The sequence below is a fragment of the Amia ocellicauda genome, chromosome 4 (genome assembly GCF_036373705.1).
Source record: "Amia ocellicauda isolate fAmiCal2 chromosome 4, fAmiCal2.hap1, whole genome shotgun sequence".
Lineage (NCBI taxonomy): Eukaryota > Metazoa > Chordata > Actinopteri > Amiiformes > Amiidae > Amia > Amia ocellicauda.
In genome coordinates, this window is record NC_089853.1 from 25296157 (window position 1) to 25322906 (window position 26750).

Genomic DNA, 26750 nt, shown 5'->3' on the forward strand with positions numbered 1-26750 from the left:
GAATGTCCGATGCTCTTCAGTTTTTGTTAGTATCTCAAACATTTTTACAGGAATTTTTTGAACTTGAAGACTGAGAGCTGTGCAGTTACTGGCAAAAAATGTGAAAATGCCTTAGATCTGTGAATCGCAATGTGCATGTGAACAGAAAACTCTGAAGCTGGCCAAGAAGCTGTTTATATGTGACTGATTCTTAATCTAGTGGGACATGAATTCATCTCATAATATTCAACTTCAGGTAGAATGCACTAGAGCTGAGTTTTAAAAGGCTGTTTCCCTGCCCTTTTCAAGTCACAGTCATGGCTGAGTGTGGGGTTTGTATTGGGAGGGAGTGATCTGAAGTAGTTCTTCACTGAGATTGGTGGCCAGTGTTTTCTGGCTCATTAAAACTTGGAGAAGGGAGGTGTGGGCTGGACTAGTTAAACCACGTTTCTACCCTGACAAATCTTGGCATTTCCTGAGATTGTACCGAAATCCTCCTGAAATGTGACTGTTCAGTGGAAGCCCAAGCGAGGCTGTCGGTTCATTATGCTTCAGAACAAGGCTGCTTTCTGATTCGGGAGTGACAGTGTGCTGAAGGCAGACACCCCTGTAGCTGAAAACAAGCACCTAATGTACATTGTAGATTTTATTTCCTGGGCTGGGTGGTGTAGCTTGCAGGATACAGTTGGAAGTGAGGAGCACTGTAATAAGTTTTATTTTTAGACCGCCTGCAAGTGCCATGGGGCCTTTGGTGTTGATCTCGTTGCTATCATTTCAAGGCGAACAGTTGTAATATGGCCAGGTAGTGCTCATTCCTCAGTGCCAAGAGCTTGTACTGCTACAGGGCTAATGGTGACCCTCACTGCTGTGGAAAAATCTGGAAATAACTTTTTCTTTGTCTTCCAGCTCTCTCAAAAGTGTACCATGCACCTTGGCAAGTAATTAAATTTAAACGACATCTTATAAATAGAAATTAAAATGGATCTCATTACTTTCCCATTTCAGTGCCCAACGATGACTTGCCTGGCCAGACTGTTTTTGTTCTCTACCTGCGGCAGGAAATATTAAATCTGAAAAATTGAGAGCGCTCTTTAGGGAAAAATGTAAAAATTAATGATTTATAACTGTTTAATGTATTAATGGTTTAACCTGTTGCTGGCTGTTATACCTTCACACGCGTGAAAGGCTGTGACAGTTTAAGAAGGAACAGTGGGCAGCTTGGTCTCTTTAGAAAGGTAATTGCAATGAACCATCACCCTTTTCTGGTTGGTAATCTCTGCTTTTAAGGTTTAAAGCATTTTATCTTGCAAGTATTTTGACAGGTTTTTTTTTTTCTGTTTGTTTTTTGTCCAAAGATATTGTGTTGGATACAGATAAAGACTTGAGACTGACATGTTGAAAAATTCCCTCGACTAGAGAGACTAAGTCTGTAGCCATGTTATCCTGTCACTTCACTGTAGTAAGGCTCTCCTCTAATGGGAGTGTTGTGCAGTCAGCCAGATTGCTATCAGATGTTTGAGAGTGTTTGCATTTATATTCCCCCCGCTAGTGTGGGAGTTATACTCCCACTAGTGCAAGATTATCCTTTTTGTTTGTTTTTGAAAAGTTGCCATTATATTATAGTGTGCCGTGCTCACGTTTCTGTGAATTTTACATGTTATTTCTCAGCTTTGGTTTTTAAATACATCAGCATTAAAGTTTGCACTGATGTGCACAAGTTGCAAATGGCAGCATCTGTTCACTAGTACAAAATTAATTGAGCCCAAGGCTTTTTCTTGTATTTTAGTAGAACTAGTTTTAAAACTGTTGATAATCTCTGGCCATAGTTACAGCATATTTATATTCGGCAACTAGCTGATCAACCGGAGGTTTGAACTTGAAGAGGTTAAGCAAGAGTACGATGAAATCTTTCTTCAGAATCAATGACCTAGGTATTCATTGCCCCGCTGTACAAACTGCATGCTACCTTTTCACAAATGTCAGTCTACGGTCACACATAGCCTCTCCACCTCTTCCTTTTTACATAATCTGTGATGTTTTACTCTAAAGGCAGCCACCACTCTAACATCACTACCGGGTTTCTTGAACTTGACCTTATTTCAACTGCACCTGAATTCCTGTGCACTTCGCAGAACTATATCGGATCAGTTTCCTTTTGAAACCCACAGCTTTCTCTGCAAGCAAAGCATGATGGAGGATGTAGACGTGTGTGACGTGCACACTAAACTGTGCATCACACGTCTGCATCCTCCGTCATGCCCTATTTTACAAGTTCTTAGTGCCGATGCATGCGTGCAGCCCCTCAAAATGAGAACTTGTCACCCCATGATACACTGCATTTTGTCTTAATGTGGCCTTTGTAAAATTAGGGCTAGGTGAGAAATTGAAATAATTGGAAATATTGCTGACACAATCTTGACTGCAGCAGGACTGATTTAACGGCATAGAAGAGTCTTTATTGAGGTGTAATGTGTTAAAGCTTTTGAAAAATTTGAGGCACTTTTGGTTTTCTCACGTGCTGCCATGTGAGGACTTAATGAAAGCAGATGGAATCTCATGACTTGACCATGCACTTTCAATTGTTTGTCTGTGAAGATTATATGAGTCAGATTAGTGTTTTTTTCTTTTCTTCTTCAATCAATGGCTTTGATTTGAATGTAGCCAGATAAGGAAGCAGTGTGAACTGGGCTGGTGGGAGCTGGCAGGCAGCTCATCCCCTTGTCAAACCAGTAATCATTTGCCTGACTGAATCACTACAATTCATCAATGGTGGGTATCCATGGATGGGAAAACTGTTCATCACTGGACAGGTTAGCACCGATTGAAGGGGAAGATATCTGGCATCCTATGGAGATGTAGATATTTCCAAAGGCATATGAGGACAATGGTACAATTGCTCATGATTAACCCTTCTTTAAATCAAAGTCAATAGTGTGTTTTCTTAGGAGATCAAAGCCTTCAAAGAGCCAGGCACAGGGATGAAGATGTTTGTTGAGGTGCAGTTTGAAGCACTTTGATCATGGAGCTGCATTGTGCATTGATTATGGTTTGAATTCACACAAGTTTTGCTTTTATGTCCCTGTCATGACTTTTTTTTTTTTATGCTTGTAATATGCTTCGTGTCGATTTTCAAGTTGAGTGTAAATTCTAGATTTAATTAAACAATCTCTCTCCCACTTGTTTTGAGTTACTGCTTATTTCACCAATGCCAGATTAGTATAATTTTGTGTTTTAACATGGCAAACTATGTAGGTAGGCTATAAAATTAGAATTCGAATACAAAGAGATGACTAAGCAAATATGTGATTGAAGCCAATTGATTTTAGGACGTCCAATGCAAGAAGTTGAACATTAGCATTAGAGTAGAGGAATATAGCCTAGATTTAAACCTTGATCTTGGAAAGTGAATTGTGACCCCCCCTTCTCCATTAATCTAACCCTCCTGAATTTAATATCAATTTCATCTGGTTCAGATGCATGTGGTTTACATGGCCTCAGGTGTCAGAAACCTGCCTGTGTCTGAAACCATGGCTACACACAGGAAACACGGGACCATATATGGTGCTATGCAACATCTCCCCAAGGTACCACGGGCAAAGGTATGCGTGAGATTAGATCCAGCATCCCCTCTGGAAATCTTCTGCAATCATATTCCGCCTTTCATTAATTTTGGGCCACGTCCCTTGTGCAAGAACCAGTGCTGTCTTTCTGTGCGAGCTAATTCCTGCAGTTGAACCTATTGGTTATGAAATTGTCCTTCAGAGGTCTATGAGAAAAGACTTAAGAACAAATTTAAATATCTTGTCCTACATGTCCCTGGTTTTCTGTGTCCATGAAATAATCATTCTTTGTAGCTACCCAGGATTTTACTTATTGAACCTGACTTAGGTAAATTACTTCATGTAGCTTATTGTTTGATTTTGTATGTTGTACTACTACACAACTATTCCTCTTTAGTTCAGGGAACTATTTGTGGAAAATCTCTGTGCGCCCACCAAGACTGTATTTAACGTCCCTGCTATATACATGCAGTACAGGACAGGTTACATGTAATGAGGAACCTCCTACTGGCACACTACTGAAGGATTGGTCTCTGCACCTCAGACTTCTCACATGTTGGAAAGCATTTCTGGTTCAGTGCCGACTCGGCTGCTTTGCGTGAGAAGCTGTTGTCTGCTCCTTGATCACTTTTAGTTCAGTCCAGCAATTTCGAAACCCAGGGAAAAAAAAAAATCTCTACTGTCCCTCTGGACTTTCCTTCCTGGTTGCTCTTGATGATCATCTCCTCCTCCCCTCACTCTCTGCTAGTGCCTTGGCAGCTTTAATCCCTCCCACTCTGCTGGATTGTCCCCCCTCTATTCTTTGTTCTCTCTCTCCACCCCCCCTCACAGTGCTGGCCACCAGATGGACCTCACATTCACCAGAGCCTGCTCTCCCTCCACTCACTCGGTTACTTCCCTTGACATTTCGGATCATCACTTAATCTCCTTCTCCCTCCCTTCTGACGCTACCCCACCATCTCCTACTGTCCCTTTCTTTTGAATCTCCACACTCTCCCCCTCTAACCTTGCATCCACTGCCTCCTCCCACCTCTGAATGTGCTACAATTTTTTTTTTTCCCCTCCTTCCTCAAATCCTACATTGATTTTATGTCCTCTCACCTCTCGACCTGCCTGTCCCTCCTCTCCTCAGCCCTGGATCACTTCCATGCTCTGCTCAGCTAGATCCTGTACTTTGTACTATGAAAATTGTACTATGCCCTGGGTAGGGGTGTCTTCTTAGAAATTAGTAAGTGCTGGAGTTGATGTTGGTCGTTTGTCAGATTCCCTTCCTTTCAGTGATTTGTGATGGAGCAGCTGGTTTTTATTTGTTGTTGGAAAACTAGGCCTCGTCCTCAGGGTGACGGTTTGTAGGTGTGGTGTGGTATCCCAGGCCCACAGTGTCCAGAACTCACTCTGCTTTCTTCCCAGGCTTGTTTACTTGTTTCATTTGTTTCCAGTATACAGTCTGGGTAGTAACAAGTGGCTGGCAAATGTACTCCCTCTCTGATAATCGGAAACCTCCCTGTTGACACTATAATGTTTTTTTTTTTAACTTTTATTTAAAATTCAGTATTGCCCCTCCTTGTCAAATGTGGAAATCAGAGGTTTTAAAGAAAATATTTTAAAGTTTATTTTTTTGCCTCAATTTAAATCCCATTGCCTTGAGAAATTAAATCTATTGCAATATCATGCTGTTTTTCTATTTAATGCAGCACTGCATACTTTAATGCACAATGTCCTTTATTTTCTGAAACAAAGATAGAACTCTGATTGACACTGGGTTTGTAGATGCATATTGTCAGATACATTTGACAGCCCAGGGATTCATGTGACAACTGCCTGCTGGAAAAATTGCTTGGCTCTTTTGTTTTGTTCTGCCTTCCAAACCCCACTTAGTTAAAATTGCCACTTACATAAATTCTTGGACCAAGAACACTTTCCGGTTAACCTTTATTTTTTTTGCTGGGTCTCCTTGAAATGACAAGTACAGATTGGTAAAAATGTGTGGCAAGAGCTAACGGAGGTGGTGAGAAGGGCAATACTGCTTTGATTTGGTATTTTAAACCAAATTTAAAATGTTGATGGCAAGTAAAGGGGAAACAAAAGTGTTCAGAGCTTTCGTGTTGCTGTAAAGCTTCCAGGGGATCATTGCTCCAGTCAAAAACCCTCTCAAGCTGTGTGAAATTCATAGTTTTTGATTTCAGCTTTCTAAATATAATGGATAGTGCCTTTTTCCTTTTTTACCAATCACATTTAAAACAAATGCATGAAGAAAAAACAACCTTGAAATGGAACCTCCAGTTATTACTTCTGAGAGAAAAGTGCCATTTCACGATTGCTATGGTATTATGCCATCTGAAATGAGATAAGTAGAACCCACAGCCATCTCAAACTCAATCTTGGCTCTCCCCCGTACTACTGTTTGTGTGCGCTTTATCATTTATAGTCTATTATTTAGGTCTTTCACTGGGGCTTCTCTCCCTAGGACCTGCCTACTAAAATGTTAATCTGGAAATGGCATTAACTTCCAAATGAAATTGTCTAGTTGACACCAAGCTCCTGTCCCCTTGGGTGCATGAAAGTTCAGCTTTTGTGTTCCAGAACAAATGGGTCCTGAGGTTTCTCTTAATTAAAAGCTCTGAAGTTTTACCTGATGCACTCTGCTGTAGACCAAAAGCATTTACCTTTGGTAATTTAAAAAAAAGTTTTTCTTTTTTTTTTCTTCTCCATTTTTCACAAATGGTATTCTACAGGGAATGTGCAGAGAATTCAGAACTCTGTAGGTTACACTTTAAAAGGATTCGTGTAACATTTTCACTATGGGTCTGCACTCACTAGTCTTCTGCTTCAAAGGATGGTAGATACATCAATTTTCAATTAAAAAAACATTTTAAGGTTTCATTACGGTTTAATTGCATCCAATTGACTTTGAACTTAAAGATCTGAAATGCATTTAGAGGCACCCTTAAGGGCAACATCCAATAATACACATTTCCATCATGCTGCTAGTTTAGAACACAATACACTAAATACAGGATGCTGATGCATTGATGAAATGTTCCATTAAATGCCCACTTTTGTCCTGCTGTGGTACGTCAGAGCTGCTGTCCTTGTGGTGTTGATTTTTTTTAAAGTTTTTAAATTATAACCTTGTGCTTTTAACCATTGTCTTGATATGCTGGTGTGATTCATGATTCAATATGTCTGTGTTCTTTCAGATTAGAAGACTTGTACGTGCTCTCTCCATGCAGTAATATTTGTTTCAGTTGCAATGTAACAAGTGTCCTTAAATGTCCTGAGGTCTGCTTCGTCTGAGTTTCCTTTAGCTGACCTCTCTGAAGATTGTTGTGGAGGAAAATGTCTGCAGTAATTTTACCATGAAGCATCAGACCCCCCAGACGATGGAAGGCTTGCAGTCTCCCAGTGAGAGAACCGTGTATCACGGTCATAGCTCACTGTAACCGTGGCCATTTTTCATCCTCTCGATGGACACCTATTGCATTAAAAGAGAAAGTGACTGAGGAGAGCACAATTTCCTCTTTAATTCAGACATTCGTTTTGTTTGTTTTGGTGACAGTGTTTTTCTGTGACTTTGTAAGCCCTGCACAGTCAATCCCGTCTCACACTGATGAAATCACAGTCCTGCTCCTTACGCATCAGGTAAAACTAGGGTGGGATTACAGTAAATGATGAAGAACATGCTCTCCCAAGTGTGTTGGAACACTCTCCTCATGGCTGGGAAAAGCTCTTGTTTGTATAAGCAGTGTTCCTGTAGATGTGATAAATGAGTGCATACCAGCAGAACCACATCCTTCGCAACTGTTGCTTTTACAATGGTTTGCATTGTGACAAACAGCCAGCCTCATCTCCGTAAAATATCTCTGCTTTCAGTAGATCTTTTATGATCTTTCCCCCTGTGCGCTTCACTGAAGTTTTCCATACACAAGCCACCTCTGTGGCCTCTCCAGAGCCTCTAGGTTCACGATGTTGGCTGTTCTAACTCTAGAATAGAGGTATACAATGTTAAAAGCATTTAGTTATTGAAAGTCAGCCAATTAATGCTGTCCCATTGACCTCAAATCCTTGGATAGGTGGCATAGATGAGCAGTAGGTATTCTGGCCTTGCAGTGTGTAAAAGGGTAGATGGTTTTGTGGCATGAGGTTTGGAGATCCTTCTTGTCTTGAAGCATGATATCCCATTGTAAATAGTAATCGGTTATTAATGCTTAGTTCACCCCCCATATTCTATGTTAGTCTATAATTTGCTCTGGATAATACTGCCTTAAAAATTATTAATGTATTATTAAATCTTCAATGTAATGGATAAAATACCATCTTCTTTTTGCAGACTGAAAAGGAGACCACACAAATGTGGCCAGAATTTTTCTTTAAGCCTGTTTTTGTTCTCGTCTACATTGACTGACTTACCCTGCTATTTAAGTCTCTGATTACGTCTACCTTTCCTTTTTTCCCCAACACTTGACATTTTAAAACTAATTTCAGGAGTGCTCAAATGGTTGCAGAGATCGCACTATGCATCATTTTCATAAAGACGCCCGTTTTTTATAACCTTGTTGACAGTAAGTGACATACTTTTAGGAGGCCTTACCTAAGCAGGAACTCAAGCTTAAGAATAGTTCACTTAAAGGCCTTTCTCCCTTCATAAATACACAAGGGGCGGGGGGAGTTAATACACAAAGTGATGGCTTTGAACGGTACAGCAGTGGTGTTGGGTTGCTATGGAAACCTGAATGTCAAGATCTTTGAGGGGTACAAGTTTATCTCTTTGGTCATAGGCGTTTTTTTTTTTTTCTTTCATCTTTGTAGGGATTTTAAATGAGTGTTCTATATCTTATTTTATTCCCTCCTCAATGTACAAAAATAGCTTACCAATGGTTGTTTACTGCTAAGTGGATTGCACAATGTTCCAGATCCTCGAGACTGCATCGCTTTTCCAAATTTGGGGTTAGGATGCTTTGTAAAAGTAACATCTCCCTTCTCTTTTTCCACCAGTATGACATTTGTAAACCACAGACCTGATGGCCTAGAAAACAAACTAAAGTGGCGTGGAAGATGAGTTACACCAAAATAATTTTGGTCCATTCAATTTTTCCTGCGCTTGACATTTCAAAACCTCCTTTAGAACTTGGTCAGACTCCACTACTGATCTGTAATTTAATTACTAAACATAATTTTAGCTAAATCTGAAAACAAATAACCTGAATGGAACCATTAGACCATTTCTTCTGTAATCTGTATCCCTAATTAAAACTTAAATGTTCTATTTTTTTAATTGGAAATTTCTTACTTCCAAATCTTCATTTACCTATATATTTGCCTAACGCTTAAACCATATTTGAATCTTAATTCTGCCGCACCGCAAGATACCGGAGGTCTATATTTCCTGGGAACTCGACCCCTAGCCCAAACAGAATTCCGTAATCTGATCCTTAAACTTAATTTTAATGCTATCTTAATTACTGAAAATACCCTTACCAAAACACAAGCCGTTTCTACCTTCTTCTTTATTCCTAATAAAACTTGACAAGTCTTTTTTTTTTTTTTTTTTTTTAAAGCATTTTAAATCATATAAATTATTCTTCACTCGGTTCCATAAACTCGCATGCAATCCTTTGCTAAATGGAAGTTACATTTACAGAGCAGTCTAAACCCTAACCCTAATTATCTTTTGTATATGTATAGTCTTTCTTCATTATACTCACATGTCCTAAGGGGGGATAGTTAATGGGAAAAGTGTTATTTTATCGCTATGTGGATCTGCATAGTTAGACACGAGTCACTCGAGTTGACGTTTCTGAATGTATTGCTCGTGCCGCGTTGCCTCCACACTACTCTGCGGCTTGCTGCTATAATGTTGTGATGACGGGAGGAGGTGCAGGAGGTTGGTCAATATTTCTGTAAGGAAATAGGAACAGCACCGCTTCTCTGTGCTTATTGCGGATAGCGGGCCAAGGTCACCCTGGCTTCTGATGTACGCACCAGCTATGAGGAAGTCAGAAGGAAAAATATTATTATGAACAATGTCGTTCCTGGTTTAACCCATTATGAGATGAATCTCAGTATTGTAGTCTTTGTGTTTCATTATAGGTTCGTATTGTATTATATAGGTGAGGTTGTTTTTTATTTTTTTATTTCCTGCACAGCAAGAACAAAAGATGAGTACCCATTCACTGAGCACTTTTGATTTGTCATAGTTGCTCCTCTCATACTCATCAGATCAAAGTTCTCCCATATTGATTTTCCCACATCGCAGGATAGAGCGCTGTGTGGATGATTAAAGTCTGTCTTAAAATATCAGAAATGCATTTCATTTTGTTATAAACCTGCAGAGAAAAAAGTAAATTACCATATAAAGTGCCTTTTTTATATATTTTTTGGCGTGTCAGTAGACTGGATTAGTTGTAAGGCCTAACCTTGCAATGTACCAAACTGCAGACAGTGTGTACAACTTTAACTTTTAAACCTTCTGATGATGTATAGACTACTCAATTGCCCTTAATAGTGGCTGATTTTGGATATGAACATTAGTGAAAGCATTTAAATGCTATTATTTTGCATTATAGGTTCTTGGAATTGAATTCTTATGGACACATTCACACTTACTTCTCATCTGGCTTATCTCAGTACTGCAGATAGTAAGACCACAGCCTTCATCAATACACAGGCAGCACCAGTTTGCCTTCGCACATGTTGAATGCCTGTCTTGTTCTCATGTTGAGACTACTTTAACTGGCATTCACTTTCATAGACCTTGGTGCCATCTGTCAATATTTAAAGAAATTGAGAATTGTATGCAAAACCTGTTTAATTCTCTTCAGCTGTTAACCAGTAGCTCTTCAGTGTCTTTGAAACATCGTCACAATCGCAAGACCACACAGCCCGGAGAAGGGGAAAGGCCCACACACGGGCTGGTCCCGGTGGTGCAGGTGTCTTCTGGGCTTTGCCGTGTTTAATACTGGCACCTCTGTGGTTTCCCTATAGCCTTGGATCCCTGCGAGGGAAGGCGTCATACCAGCTGGCACTCAAGTAGCCCGAGTTCTTTAATTCGGCTTTCTGCTGTTTTTGGCTCCTTAACAATACATGATATTACTTTCATAATTTAAAACTATTTTTATCTCCCCCACCTCCAGATCATGATGTTGAAACAACCCAATGTGAAGTATGTTTATATGGTCTTCAAGGTCTTTTTGTTTCCATTGAAGGCTGTTAAGTATGTCAAAACATTGTTGCTGGGCTGCTTCTTTTGAGCTTTGCTTAGAAGAATATTTATAAAGCATCTTCTAAGGTTTTATTCCTGTTGGTCTTCATTTAATTTTGTTTCTTAATAGAAAGTTGCTCTAAATGTCTGCCACTATATGCCTCACTCCATTTATATATTTTATTTTTGCATTCCATCCCATTTGCTGTTCCTCTCCTCCTGGAGATCTGTACAGCGGAGTAGCTAACCTCCATTCTTATGGAACAGTGCAGGGAGTTGGATAATTTTGGATAACCCCTCCCCCCATATCTCCAGAAGGAGATTAATGCAGTAGAGTGGCAGTGTGTGCACTACATTCCTGGAGGGGTTTGAGTCCTGATGCACTTCTGATGTAGAGGGACTTAATGAGGGGCTGGTATCCATGGGCAATCTGTGCCCTCTTCTGATGGAGACATGCGGCCGAGTTCCTGTTTTTTTTTCTTCTTCCCCCTGCTGTGCGATCTAGGGATTCTCAGTAATCATGGGTTTGTTTTTCTTTTGGGGGTCTTCAATAGCGCACACACTGTCTTGCCTTGTTCTGGTACACTGTCCTTCTGTTCCTCCCAAGAGCCTCTACGAGCAGCATGACCTTGCGATGTAAAGAAGATGTTTATCTCCATTTCTGTCTGTGAGTGCAGCTTCAACTGGGTGGGACTCATCATTTTCATGTTTCCAGAAATGCATTTTTGCAGGCTTTTTTGCTCTGAGAGTTGGCTCATAAAATATAAAAAATAATGGAATGGATATTCCATAGATTTGTAATCTCTTAAAAGCATTAATGTATAACTTTGTTTTTTTGTTTAGTGAATTAACATTGTTTAATGAGCCTAGTTTATTACTCTCTAACACACCAAATTACAATTGTAAATTACAATTTTTAGGACTGCTTTATTTTTATTTAAAAGAGAGAAACCTACAACTTTTCATCTTGGTGCTTTTATCTCACACATCAGACACTCATCTACAATGAGCTGTCTACAGCTGAGTCTCACTCCATAACTGGCTAGAAAGACTTGGTTGTATAGTTGTTTCCTGCTGTTATCAGTTCTTCCAAATGTAATTGTATGTGCATACATCTGACGTCGTTAAAAAAAAAAAAAAAAATTGACCTTTGGACAAGATAGATTCTAATGACTTCATTTACATCTCTGCTTGAGCTAAGGTCATAGGACCTGAACTGTCACGAGTCTCTGAGCCTACAGCACCAGATGGCAAGGTATCCTATAATTATGCCACACGTGGTTGGGACCGTCTTGTGTGGATGCCATGAAATTCATTGGAACATATTGCTGTTTTTCTAGAATGTAGACTTTGCCCTGGGTGAATGTTTTAAATGCCATTTTGGAGGGAGGCTGTTTGCTGGGCAGATTTTAAAGTTGTTTTAGAGTAATGTAGTGATGCTTGTTCAGGGTTCTGTAAAAATATTAAACGGATGATCACCATTCATTATAGGACCTTCATTAGTCAACTGTGCCAGAATACTCCTAATCCCACCATGTTCCATAAGTGCATTACTATAATTGTGAACTCAAATTTTCAGCAGCCAGGTAACCATAACAAATGCTGCCCCCCCCACTGTTTCTTTTCCAACTTGAGTTTGAATGGGCTGTGATCCCGGAGTGTCTCGTTTGTTGGTGTCTGTGAATGTATAATTGGCAACAATTTAACATGAACACCTATGTAGTCAGTGATAACTGCATTCCAATAACTCGCATTTGGCACTGACGGGGGGGGAAAACAAAAAACAATTTAGTAACGTCTGCTGCTTTCCATATTGATGAAGCTGGAAGATGGAGCACCTGCCCCAGTGTTTGTTTTCAGGGAAGGAAATGGCAGTCCTGCTCTGTCTTAATGTTGTCAAGAAGCTAATTTTTCTTATTCAGAGTGTTATGTGTGGGGGTTACAGCAACTCAATAAATTAAAGGGACTCGAGAGCTAAAGTCTGAGGCATAGTAAGGGTTATTTTAGAAGGTTTCAGGTTGCCTTTATTGTCATAAATTGAACATAAGCAAATCTGCCTGTATACCCCCCACCCCCAGTATTACATATTTATAAAAAACATTTCCCAAATTCTGAGCAAATTGGCTACAGGTCTAAAAGTGTCTGTGGTCTTACTGTGCTGTGCTTTGGCTTCTGATGGGGGGGGGAAACACTATCTTGGTGATGGTTATTGGTTTATGGTTATGAGGTGGATTTTCTCCTGTGCTTTTCAATAGGAAGCCACTAGAGTTGTGTTCAATGAACTTGAAGAAGTTAAAGGTGAAAACCGAGGTAATTGGGTTTGCCTCATGGTTTTTGAGCGCTTTTTGCTCGACTGCGTTGAAACACTTCAAGCTAGAAAATTTGCAGTACAAGCAAAAGGGATTTTATTTCCATGCGTCTATGGTACAGCTGTTTGTGTTTCGCAACATCAGCACTTGGAATTTCTTCTAACCAATTCAAAGATCAAGAAACCATATTGTATGTTTTGTAGAAATATATATATTTGATAATTTTGGTGTTGTCTTGTAATTGGTTAAAAGCTAAACAGGAACTGTAAATAATTGAAAAGAACCATGTGATTTACTGAAAGGAGGAAATCAAGCCTGTTTTTATTGATGCACTTAAAAGCATTTAACCAGGAAAATCGCTTGGGATGAAACTTGTTTACTGGGGCGTTCCCCTCAAAGTTTATAGTCTGAATGAGTTTTGAATGACAGCCCTGTAATGCTACCAAAATGTTTGTGTCCTCTAACTCCCCCACGTTAGTAGTGAAGTGATAATGTAATGCCACTACACTTTTGCATATCACCACTGTACTTTTGGAAAGGCTAACCTTGGTGCACTCTGTGTAGTCTGAGGAGGTCACTATCTGCAGAGTCTTTATCAATAAGGTACTTGTTTTCTGGTTAAATGGCTCTATAAGGTCAGGCCACTGAGACCTTCAACATATACTTTTCTCCTTCTTGTCCTCCACTAATGGGCTTATTGATTTTTACCTTTCACTCATCTCAGCCTGTCTGGGTGCATGCTGTGAGACAACACCCACGTCCATTAATTTTAGACAACGTTGACTCTGTTTTCCTTCCTGTGAAAGTGCCCATAACTCAGTGGGCAAATATAGACGTCAATGTGCCACTTTGAGGTAGTGGAGCGTTGAATTCACTCTTGCAGTCTTGCAGAAGCTCAGATTTTTGCCTCAGACTTTGCCTGACAATCACTCTGGATTTCAAGGTTTAGATCCTAAAAAGGGGAACTGGTTTGTGAAGAACATTGTAGCATTACAATGTTTTGCTTGTGATGATCACCATTTAAATATAAATAAAGCCTTCATGCAGAAGAGGAAGTAGACTGTGGGTGAAATGGTTCAAGGCAGATGCACCCCTCTACCTGGCCAGTGGTTTGTTTACATTCTGACATGCACTCTTCATGTTTTTTGTTGTTTATAGCAAAAATAACAAAGAATGAATTCATCTCACCTCTGGCAGCACATAACTGGCTGCTTTGAGTTTTCAATCGAACTGTGACAACTATGTTCTGTGAATGAAGCTATTCCACAGCAAAACCTGGAACTCCCTACTCCCCTCCGGCCCGGTCCCTAATGCCTGCCTGCCAGTCAGCGCGAGTACAAGCAGCTGTGTGTGGCTGCTCCTGAGACTGAGCCGTGTTGTCTGTACCTCCCTTGGAAGGCCCCTGTCCTGGAAAGATGCAGTGAGAAAACCAGGCCACTCTGTCTAAGCCAAGCTGCTGGTCATTACAACAGAGTAGGACTGGCTGCAGTCTCCAAGCTTGGTGATTCATTAATTCGGAGCAAGCCATGTTCTGCCCTGAGCAAAATCAGAATTGTATTTAAATCACAGCCAAGCAGTTTGCCGGTGAGCCTTTGGCTTAATTGTCACTCATTTCCTGCTCGACATCAATAAAGAGTGCATTTTTTTTTTTTTTTTTTTTTTTAAACCGATAAGTCATGTTACTTAGCTACTTCATTTTAGAGGAAGAGATGCTCCCTTCAAAGCTCTTTTCATAGAAATCTGTGGGACCCTGTGTGCTCTTGGTTTTGCGTTGCTCATGCTGTCCCAGATCGATGCCCGTCTTTTCATCGGCTGTTATCTGAAGGCACATACTAAAGCGGCATCAGTTTTTTTTTTTTTTTTTTTTTTTTTTTTTCTTCCTTATTTTTCTATCCTCCTCTCCTTTGTCAGGAACAATAGTTGCTCTGGAGCTGCTCTCGCTTTCATACTAAATGTCAGCATTTGGTTCAATATATATATATATATATAATTTTTTTTTTTTTTTTTTTTTTTTTTTTTTCTCTATTTCTCTCCTTCATTCTTCAGACAGTGTCTGAAAATCCATTGCATGCCTCAGAGTGGAGGATTCTACTGCTCTATAAGACATCTCATTGTCAAGCGTAAAATCTCTTCTCCCAGGGGTTTTCTTTTCTATTCTCCCCTTTCTTTTGTACAGGGAAGGTTATTTGTGTCAACGTGCCGTAATCCTGCCTGTTTACTTGTGATTAAATAAGAACTGGAGAGGAGCTTCTGGGCTGAAATTCCCTCCATCAATATAAACGCAGTTCTGTTTTTAACCTCCTTATAATAGGAGGATTTTTTCCCTCCAGGGATTTATAGATGGAAAGAAAATTGACATAAATTAAAAAATATGGCCCTGTTTTAGCAACTTGACAAAGTCCTCCTGTTATTATGGAGGTATCAGAGTCCTGGCAGACATGTAGAGAAAACATCAAAGCAATTTCAAACCAAACATTTTAAAACCCATTTTCCTCGATTTTCTTCCCTCAATTAGAGCTGATGTACAACAAGGAATATGTATCAAGTTTCATACATTAAAAAAAATAAAAATATTACCTCAGGAGACCAGTAAGCTTTGAAGGAGCTAAGTAGTTTCCCTGGTGCTGTGGTGGTAAGAAATAACCGGTACAACATGGAAATATAGAGCTGGTTTGTGATCTTGATAGAAGTATGAGAAATGTGTTTTTTTTTATTGTATTGGTATTTTTCTTCTAGTGCTGCTATAATTAGACTGCAAGCTAGTTCATTTGAACAGGTCCATGGCATCATTGAGACTGCAGGCTAGGATCAATACCTAAGCCTCCGCAGGATTGACATGTTCTTTCCTGGGTGGATGTGTCAGATAGGATTTTGAAGATTCCCAGTACAAGTTAACTCATCTCTCCAAAATATAGATAATACAAACTATGTAAATATAATTATTTATAATAACAGATCTATAATACATGGGCTTATGAATTTTATATGCAAAGCAGTCTTGTCCAGAGGCTTGGTGTCTGTGCGCCTTTTGCTCTCCCGCCCTGTCTGGACGCCTCCAGTCTTGAGAAACCTCTTGTTTTGCTCAGAACTGCGGGTGACATGGCCAGAGTAGACTTTCATGTGGCTTCTCAATAGTCTCCTGCTGTTGATCAGTGTGTACAAAGCGGTTTGTTCCCAAGTAGTGGGGTCGAGGGTTGTCATTAACTTCAGATTTAGAGCTTGTGTGAGGCTCTGCGAGGGGAACATCCAGTGGTATTCGGTCATGTGACGGTAGTACCACATGGAACTGGGGTTTAGATCTATGTAAATTAATTATGTCATTTGCTTGCCTGCTATGTCACATGGAGTCTGTCTTTTCTACCATGTTCCTGTGGCTCGATCTTTGACGAACTATGCAATAAGCAATGGGCCTAAACCACTCAGGTTCTCCTTGCTGATCCAATCGCTAGCATTCTCCCCTTGTAATCAGTCAGTCCTGGCAAACCGTAAGTAAATGAGGAGTAGTCTGCTCTTGGATCCGCAGGCCATTCTTCACACCGCCCTGTGAAGTGATTGCATCACCTCGGAGCTGACAAATTTGTATTTTAAAATTGGTCGGTGAGAAAATTGTTGGCATTTTGTTGCTAAGTGGACAGGCGTAGGCTTCATTATAGGCTGGTGAATAAAACTAATGTCGAACTGAAGCATTTCCTGTATGCGTGGGCCCAACTTGGTGTCGCCAAGGCTGACACCATTACAATTATAGATGAGCTACCTTGGCATCTTTTTAGAGTATTTTAAGAAAACCGACTGAGACTCTAAAACCCCCACAGTGGGCCGATTCTCCTCCTGGACTGGGTGTTTTCTGGGTGGAGGGTGTAAGTTGCCACTGAGCTGTGCAAAGCCCTGCTCTGTTATAGCCTGTGTTTAATACAGGCCTCTTCTTGCCTGGGGCACACCTTAAACAGGAAAACACCCTGTAGCTCACTGAATTTTTTTTGTCTTCTTTCCTATACAAAAGTATGAAAAGATTAGAATTTTTGACCGACTTTGTCAACACTGTCTTCTAAAGCCTCTTCAAGAAATTTCCATCAAGGGAGTGACTGCACATTCTCATGGTTTATGTAATAAAAACTTGTCCACAGAGGCACTCAAGGACCAAGTTCTTTCGTTGTGCTTTGTTTTTCATGTGCATATGAACTGTGGCCCGGGCCGAACTGCCCTGAGGTCATCCTTGAGATGACAAGCCATGTGAAGCCTTTTAAAGTGCCAACTGTGTTTGGAGGGGTGACTAAAGCCTTCACCCTATTAGGTTAATTCTGCAGTGACTTGCTGTGCACCATTATTTTTAAGTTTTCTCAGCTGACTTCCTAGATTCACGTCATTCCATCACTGCTGTCCTACCCTGTCGTGACATTCCAGGCATAACTAATGTCAGGTGTTCCCCCACCTCCCTAGTCTTCTGTCAGTAATATTTTCTTAGGGAAGTAATTTAAAGAACCGTTTAGGGAGTTCAGTTAAGCATATACCCCAGTGGAGTATTCAAATATGAACCAAATTTAGTGCTTTTTTACCATGAGACATCTGCAATTTTATTAAACCTCCACACAGTATTGAAACAAAGAAGGCAATTAACGCACACAGAAGTGAAACTTGTTCATGAGACGTATTATTAAAACAAAAAAATCTTCCTTGGGGCCAGAAATTTATAAAAAGCCTAAATCTCATAGGAGGCAAATATTAATTATATTATCTTGTTAATTTTAACCATTCAGCCAATCTTGAAATGAGTGGATTGGTACAGGTGGTCTGTCATGTCCCACCTGAGAGTATGAAGGGTGATCAGTGCCAAAATTAAGATGAACATGAAGATGATTAAACTAATAAATAGATGAATAAATAAATAGATAGGCCTAAATGTCCATGTATTTATTTAATAATTTATTTTCACAATTTTTAATTTTAGTATGGATAGTCCTCCATACTCTTTAACTCCATGGAATTAAATGTGAAAAATATGTATACATAAAAAAACATCATCCATACATTGTCTCACAGTCGTGTGCTTTAACCACTGTGTGTGTGTTTGTGTATATATATATAGCCTACTTATATCTGTATGTGTTCTATAGCTCCACAGTAAATTGTATAAAGCCTAAAATAAATGCAATCGAGTAAAATGTCGGACTTAATTTAACACCTCCATTTATCTATAGATACAGTATGAGTAGATGTGTCTTTTGTACATTTTCCCGAATAAAAACAAACAACATACAATATGGAAACTTAAGTTTTAACTTCCAATGAAACACGTCTGTCCGCCATCGCTCTGCGTTTGACTTCCGACCAGTTTCTATGGCAACGTTGTAAAAGCGGACAGTCTGCATCTTCATGTTAATAATCATCTTTATGTTCATGTTCATTATCGCGTTCATCTTAATTTTGCCACTGATCAACCTCCATATGAGAGAGCAAGCATGCAGTTGGGCTGGTTTATTGGTTTTCTTGGTGTGCGAGAGCTGGTGGAGAGAAATAAAATAATGTCTCGTGTCACAAAACGTTACACGCCGATCCAAGGAGAATTTATTTTTCAATACAAAATAAAACCTGTGTGAAATTAACTACTCCACACTGTAATGCTTCCCGAATTAAGCCTGGAATAGGGAGTGAATGACAATCCATCATTTCATTATTGTACAGCTGACACCTGCCCCTGTTCCTGGGCAGTAGTTTTGTGTCATTGTGAAGGGGGTGGTGGGTGGCAGGGTTGGAGTAGCAGACTGGTTTGTGTAGTCTTGCTCCTGGAGAGAATTCAAGCTAATGAAGTCCCATAGGTCTGGGGAGAGGGTTTAGGAAAGACTTATTGTTTTTCTTTTTTTTCTTCTCTCCCCTCTTTTACAGTGTCAGGATGAGTAATGAGCAAAATTGCATTAGTTATTACATGTGAGTTTCTGTCTCCCCTGCTACACACAGCTTGAGAGAGTCATCGATGTGTGTGCGTAGACTTCCACTGCTAAATTACAAAATGCACGAAGCATCCTGTACACAAGCACAATGTTCGAAATTGCAAGTCCGTGCTTGTACTGGATATCTAAAGAGTTCAGACAACCTAGTCTGTTAAGGGTCTTGTAAGGGAATGGCATAAATTAAAAGCCTAGGACAACTCTTGGCAACCTATGCGATATGCGCAGTTGTGCTTTCACAAATCTTGCCAGCCGGAGACACTTCTATGAAATCCTTAATTTGTTTTCTCTTGGTTTTGGTAAAAACAATAACTAGACAAAAATAATACAATAGGCCCTATAGGCAAGTTATATCCCCACTCCCCATGTAGTTTTTTTTTATGTATAATTTGAGTTTTGGGTTATTAGTGGGCTCCTATGACTCTGTATGTTGTAACTGTTGGCTTAGACCAGATGGGTGTGTGAACTTTCACATTGACCCAGAGCTTGGAGTTTACTCTCAGTCATGTGATGTTATTGGGCGAGCCTGGGGATTGGCCATAATAGCCCTCCCCTCTTTCTTTGTGGGCTCTACATGCTCGACACCCTTGTTTCTTTTAACTTGCTTTCAGAGCGTTGTGAAAAAACACTCCCTCCTTCCTTTCCCAGCTAACCCACTCAATCAGGTGTTTTTCTTGGGAAATAAATTGGTGTTGCAATGTGTGGAAGTAATATACCTGTTGCATCAAAGGGAAGTTAACCCGTCATAGAAGCAACCAGACTAATATAGACTTGTTTTTCTCTCTCCACAGATATTTGGGGATTATTATCATTTTCAGCACCATGCCGTGGCGAAAAGATCTCTTTCTCACCATCAGTCAAGACACGTGAGGCTGCATAAGGAACCACAGGTACAGAGTTGGGGGGGGCCACTAGAAAGTGGTGTGTGGTGGGAGGATTTTGGGCTTTGGTAGAAAGGTTGAGCTCTAAAACAAAGGAAGGAACTTCCATTTCATTCCATTGTCAGACTTCAATCTAAACAGTACTTTGACTGACTTTATTGACCCTGCTGAAAATCAAAATAATTCATCTTTTGCTGCAGAGATGGGTATGTAATTAAAGTTTCTCTGCCTGTGTTCTTAACCTTACAAATGTCATTACAGTGTTTACTGCGCCCAAGCTTACTGCATTTCTAGTGATTTTGAGGAGGTTGGCACCCATGATGCAAACTGGATTTGTGCACTCTGTGCAGTCGTGTCTTTGCATTGTTCTAACCCTCGCAGAAGCTGCAGCATAAGTGTGTACGTACTTGACTGGTAATCTGTGTAGACATTTTGTTGAACTAAAGTTGTCCACCATACTCCATAGCCCCTCTCCCACTCACTTCACAGACCATTTGCTGATGCCTCATTATTGTTTTTCGGTTTTGTTTCACACAAATTGAATCATGAATTGTGTATATGTTAAGTGGAAACTAATCCTTAAACACTCAAATACATCTATAGTATTATATTTACACTTACGTAAGTGATATTCTGTTTTCTATAATCTGTATTCCAGGTTCAGAATTTGGTAATATGGCAGAAGTACATGGGCCTGAAACAGGCAAGGTGTATTACTAGCCCCCTCTGTAAAGATCTACCTGTCAATTTAGGAAAGAAAACTATCTAGAAAGCCTTCCTCCCCACTATCCAGGGCTTTGTTACAGAGCAGCTTGGCTTAAATCTGCAGCCCCAGCATCATGTTAACAGGGCTGGCTGCTGCTTAAGAAGTGCACTCTCATTGTCCAACTCGGAGGAGCAATGATAGGTTTGAATAACGATCCCGCGAGGGCCTGATTTTCACAGTCCAGGGCTCATTAAAGTCAACCCAGGGGCTCAGTGGGGAGCCCTCTGAGAACTAACGAATATTGCTTTCCACCTTGGGGAAACATTTGTTCTCTGACTGAAAGGGAATTCATTAGGACTCGCCACTGTGCTTGGCAGCTTCCAGAGCTGCTCTTAAATAACTCTGCAGAGGGACAAGTCCTCAAATGCAGAAACCTGCGACCGCAGTGCATTAGCTTCCTTCCACGTCTGCATTTCAGTTCAAGGGACTCTCCACCCTCTGCAAGCTCTGTGTGCCTCTGTTAGGGGAAGCTGTGCAGGTGTCAATGCCAGATGAGCTTTCCTGTGCTAGCCATTCTACTGGTGGTTTGGGGTGGTTTGGGTTGGTTTACAAGCATTCTTCCAGATTGTTTCGAGGTCTGTGTGGTGAACTTGGTGGTACAGACACATGGTGCAGTGACAGAGGAGGGAGATTGTGGGAAGGGGCAGGTTGTGATGAACAGGTGCAAAACAGGAAAGCAAGCCCACACCCCCATCCCCCTCCACCCACCCTCCAACGCAGTGATCACAGAGCTTGTTCTCTGGATGCGATTTCCGTTTAGGCAGCAGCTTGATTTCCTGTTGTTGAATTCCTCAGCTTCCAGAGCACCACAGAAAGAGGAGCCTTCTAGCCTCAAATTGTTTAGATGCTGGCAAACAGGTCAGATGTTTTTTTAATTAGAAAAGCCACTGAACGAGATTAAAAACCCTCCAAATTAATTACTGTGCATACATTTTGATTTTATACTCTGACACACGGTATGAAGAAAATGAAGATTTGCTAATGTCCATAAGATCTGAGAGAGTATAAAATTCTGCCAGTTTATTCGATGTACTGGATTTAAAGTTTGCCTTCGTGTAACTCCTAGCAGTTTTATCAGTACACTGACTGGGTGGCCATTATTCACCTGTGGATCACTGAACCATTGTAGAAGACTGGGCTGTGATGTTAGGACTCAATGGGCCTTTTGAAGTGGTGGCAGTGGTGTGGTGAAGCAGTTTGCAGAGTCTTGGGACTGAGAGCTGGCTTAGCAACCACTGCAAACATCATCAGAGACTGGACACTTTCTACAAACCAAATCCTATGAGATTTTAAAGAGAATATATTAATGCCAGTTTAAGAAAATAGTAATCTATTCTGTTTAAATCTATCCTGATGTGGTTTCACACCAAAAGTAACAGTCTCCTCCAGGCTTCATAAGTGCCTGGGAAGTGGAAAATGTCACCATCTAAAATGTTGTGCCTGCCAAAGTGCTGAGATATAGATATATGAGCAAGAAAATAATCTGATGAAAATGCCCCTATGTAATATTAAACAATAGTCTTGTGATTGACCTCTGTTTGGATCTGGAGTTGATGAGTTATTTCGATTGAGTTAGTAACTCTATTAAGCCACTCAGCTGCCTGGCTTGGTGTGGTGTAGAACAGCCCTTAAAAGTTATTCTTTAAAAACAATATGAAACTCCAATTTTTCGGTGCTGGTCGGTGCACTTTGTATCAATGTCAGATGTTCTTAATTGCTTATTTACACTAATTGCCTGAGGGGACAGTGTGTTTCTATAGATGTCATTTTTTTTTTTTTTCTTGTCAAATTGCTAGGAAGTCTGACATCAAAGTGTGATCTGATCTAACAGTGAAGCAATGTTTTGCAGTGAAATACTCCCTCCCCAATCTAAGCTCAAGCCTCTCGGGTTCCTGTCAGGATCTTATTCCTGTCTGTCAGACCAGGGTGTCTAAGAATATGCCCATAGATACTTGATATTATTCAGCGCTGTGTGAATGTTAATCATAATGCCATGACTAATTTCTGGAAATTAGTGCCACTGACTAGGGACACAATCTCACTTGAGACCAGGTTTCAAGATGCTCTCAGTGCAGAAATATCTATTGTCCTAAACGAGACCCTGTTCCATAATAACAGGATCAGCACAGGAATGTTCTGGAGAAATTTCTTTCCTCTTTCCCTTCTTCCTCTTTCTAACTCCTTGCTAGGGACTCTGAGACAGGTTGCTCCCAGTGTAGTAGGCTGAGTGTCTGTCATTTCCATATGCTTCCCACCCTGCAACCCATAATAAAGGGTAAAACCCTGATCCACATCCCTGTCAATCCTCTTGAGCTCAATTTAATCACCTTGATCCAAACCAGCTGCCTTGAGCCCAGGCAAATTCTTCACTTGTTATGTAACTGTATAAATGTAAAGACCAATAACCCACTTTAACTCTGTTTTCTGAGCGCTGCTGACCATTCCCTCCCCAACACTGAGTTGTGGGATAATGCGTTTTAAACTGGTCCTGGTCGGGGTAGGGGGAGCAAGCAGCAACCTTTCAATAAACAGAGGTGAAAAGCAATTCACTCAAGCTTTTTTCCTCCCCTTGTTTTCTTGTTGGGACAGGAGAGGAAATTAATTGATTAGGATTTGTGGGTTAACGCAGGTTAATCCGTGTGGGCTCCCTATCGACGTGAGCCTGGATATCTCCTGGGAATGGCATAGCGGGGCTGTGTAAGTAGGAGGGAGTAGTTTGGGAGAGGGTTCAGGTGTGTGTGTGGGAAGCCAAGTGTTTTTATTTAGTTTTGGACCGAATTAACAACCCAGCTTGAGCGGGGGATCATCTCTGCTTACGAATGAAGAATTCCATCAGGGCTGAGCGCGCCTGGTCCGATTCTCCATCCTCCTGTGCGAGAGGAGAGCAAGCCAGGCTTTCTGATGAGCTGGCACAGTTGATTGACAGTACTGCAAGACTGGCTGTCATTTTTCAGGACACTGGCTTTCACTCCTGTGTTTCATTGGCGGTTTTAGTCTGAACACTTTTACATTCTCAGCCAACCCCCAGCACCCTCCCGTTTTTCATAGTGGAAAATAAATGTTAGTGGGTGGGGGGGGGGGGGGTGAGTGCAATTGTCAAATTATACCTTGATGTCTATGAGAGAGACGAGCCTCCCCAAAGTGTGTTTTTAATTAACGACATTCTGCTGTTTGCATAAATCAGCAATTCACAATTAGGGAGAATCTTTTTGACTTTGTGTACCAATGCGTCAACTCTGTAATTAAACATTTCTTCAAAAGAATTCGGAAACCCTTCAAGGTGCTCTCCGCCACGCAGGCAGAACTAAGCATTTTCTCAGAGAAACGCACAATTACTCGCCGAACCTTTACAAATTCCCTGAGAGATAATTGTTTATTGAGGGAAATCTGGGGAGATAGCTGCCTAATAGGGACACATGTAGATTGTATAGGGGGAATGCAGAGTGACAAATTGGCTAATTTGCATGGCTGAGCAAGCATCTGGGATGAGATTAAAAAGTCTTGTACAGAAGGATGTTAATGCCTTGTTTGCAGCATTGAAATTCGTCACTGGCATTAGACAATTTAGGAGGGTTCTTTTGTTTTGTGATCATGTGTTAAGTTCGGGCAAATATAAAAATAAGGGGCAGACTACTTTTTGGATTAGAGCTGCACTTCTTCCTATTAGATTTAACCACCCCAATCTATGACAGGTCATTTATAGACCTGTATGAAATCTATTGTGCTCCATTGTGCAGTATCAGCCACCTACATTGCACTGAACAAATCCTTTTTATTTTTTTGTCTTTTTTTAATCTAAAGTTAAAGGGTCAAGAGGAGTCCCATCACACAGTTTATTTTTGCAATCCTTGACTTCGGATTAGAGAGAAAATTAAATTAATTCTGTTTTCCTAACAAGCAGCCTCTGGATTGAAGCAGGACATAATCGCACTGCAGCTCCAAATGTTCAGGGGTGAATGAAAGCAATGCCTGACGTTACCCTTAAGCCATTCTTCCCGATCTCTGTCATAATTAAGACTCAGCTCCTCCTCTGGAAAGGGATCCGACAGAGTGATGTTAAGCAAAATTAATAACAGCTTTTAGGTTACATGATTTTCAGATTAATATCTTCCTCCTGTTCGCCAGAGCTGATCTCTTTAATATGGTTTGACCAGCCGCATGGATGCTGCCAGCTGCACCACGCATCTTAAATTGCCAATTCAGAAGGGGAAAGAAAAAGGAAAAAACAATCTCTTCTCATTGATTTACTTTTGGATTATTTTATCCCCAGTTAGAGACTTTGAACTGTTGTAACTCCTCTCCCCCCCTTTTTAATTTGATGCTGACATCTGCGTCTTACTATGTGCTTTGCAGAAGACACATTTGCCTGCAGTTGTGTGCAGTGAATCAACCATCTAGTCTGTCTTTGGGGATTTTTGCCCTGATGTTAGAGAAACCGGTTCCGCTTGGATGACTGGTGCTATCCAAAGTGGTCAGGTGTAAAGCTGTGCGCCCACTGACCAAGTGTTGTCACCTTAGTGTTCATGGAAGAGTGAAAATGTAGGTTTTTATTTTATGAAGAGGGGATCTAATTTTGCAATAGCTTGTCAAATCCGGCATACTTCTGCAATACGCATTGAAACTAGCTATGCATATACAGGGGAGCAGTTCTCTGTACAACTGTCCTTCAGTGTTGGGGTTTTTGTCCTTGCCTCGCTGTATTATCACTGATCAGGCAGTCTGCTGCATCTTCAATAGGATATCGGCTTATTTCATCCAGTTTAGGTGAAACTCCTGCCTGCAAATTGAGCAGGTCTTGTCACTATAATGCAATCTGCTTCTGCTTGCATTTTCTTGCAACCCATCTGAGCTTTCAGAAGAATAAAGTGTCCTCCCGCCTGGTGCTGGCAGGCGACTGTATATAAACACTGCAACGAGAGAGTGGCCTGCTGTCTTTACCCAGCCTTCAAATTAGTCCAAACCCATACCTTGATGTTCCTCCTTTCCCTTAACGAGGGTGTTCATAAATGCAAAATACGTGTAATTTAGTATCCTGTTACCCTTTAGTGAGGAAATCTTACTTTCAAATATCTAATTTAAAAGTGTCCTATGGATGCTCGCCTCAGACCAGTGCCTCTGATCAAGGGAAACTACTATCGGTATGGAACCAGTGTAATTACTGTGACTTTCAACACAAGCTGGTTGATTAATAAATAATAACCCTGTAGGATCCCTTTAGAACTGTGTATTGGTTGGGGGTGGGGCTTTGCAGGCGTGATAAGCAGCTTTCTGTGTAAAGTTATTTTATACACACTTTAATTATTCTTCATTATCCTTTTGTTTCAAAGGTTAGTTTTGATTGGTGTTTTAGAGGTATGTCTACATGACACCGAATAGTTGCCATTTACTAGCTTTTGAGCCCTGTCTTGGAAAATGTTTTTCTTCCCATATAACAGCATATTTTGTAATGAAAAGCATTTTTTTTTTTTTTTTATCAATTAAGCAATGAATGATAACATAAGCCTCCTATGGTGCAGGTCAGTTTGAGTGTACTTATAACTGGTCCACTACCTATACTGTGGTTTTGAACAATCTAAATGTGAAGTCCTTTGTGAGTTTTAATTGGTGCTCTGCCGTGCTAGAATTTGAACCTGAAGGGGTGTGTTTTGTTCTCTCATTTCCACAGGTGAAGTGGGCTGAGCAACAGGTGGTAAAAAAGCGGAAGAAGAGAGATATTTACACTGAGCCCACGGACCCCAAATTTCCCCAGCAGTGGTACCTGGTGAGTAGAAGAATATGACCTGCAGCCACATCAGATGGTTAGGAATCCACAGGTTTAATGTCATTTATACATTAAATTAATGTCAATGCATACTCCCACATTGTACTGGTACTTGGCCCAGTGTCAGAGCAGGTCACGGGTCAGTGTAAATTGCTGTAAAGAATGATGTAATCTTTCCATTTGTATTCTTTTCTTTTGTTCTCATCTGTGAGCGTTTTGATTTATCCCCAATGCACATAGAAAAGCAGGCCCTGTTATCTTCAGGAGATTGCCATGTAAATAAATCTTTCCTGTAGAAAGCTCTGCTGAATTTATCTGGATTATATAGATTATAAATTATGCAACAGAGGG

The 26750-nt window shown here is 40.5% G+C and overlaps 1 protein-coding gene across 5 annotated transcripts in view; it reads left to right on the forward strand.

The window, feature by feature from the left end:
- LOC136748123 (furin-1) overlaps window positions 1-26750 on the forward strand; it is an 89540-nt gene that overhangs the window by 29220 nt on the left and 33570 nt on the right. For all 5 annotated transcript variants that reach the window (XM_066701612.1, XM_066701609.1, XM_066701611.1 and 2 more), the window contains exons 3-4: window positions 19783-19881; window positions 26304-26399. In XM_066701612.1, the coding sequence (XP_066557709.1) occupies window positions 19783-19881; window positions 26304-26399 (195 nt within the window). The remainder of the gene's footprint in view (window positions 1-19782; window positions 19882-26303; window positions 26400-26750) is intronic.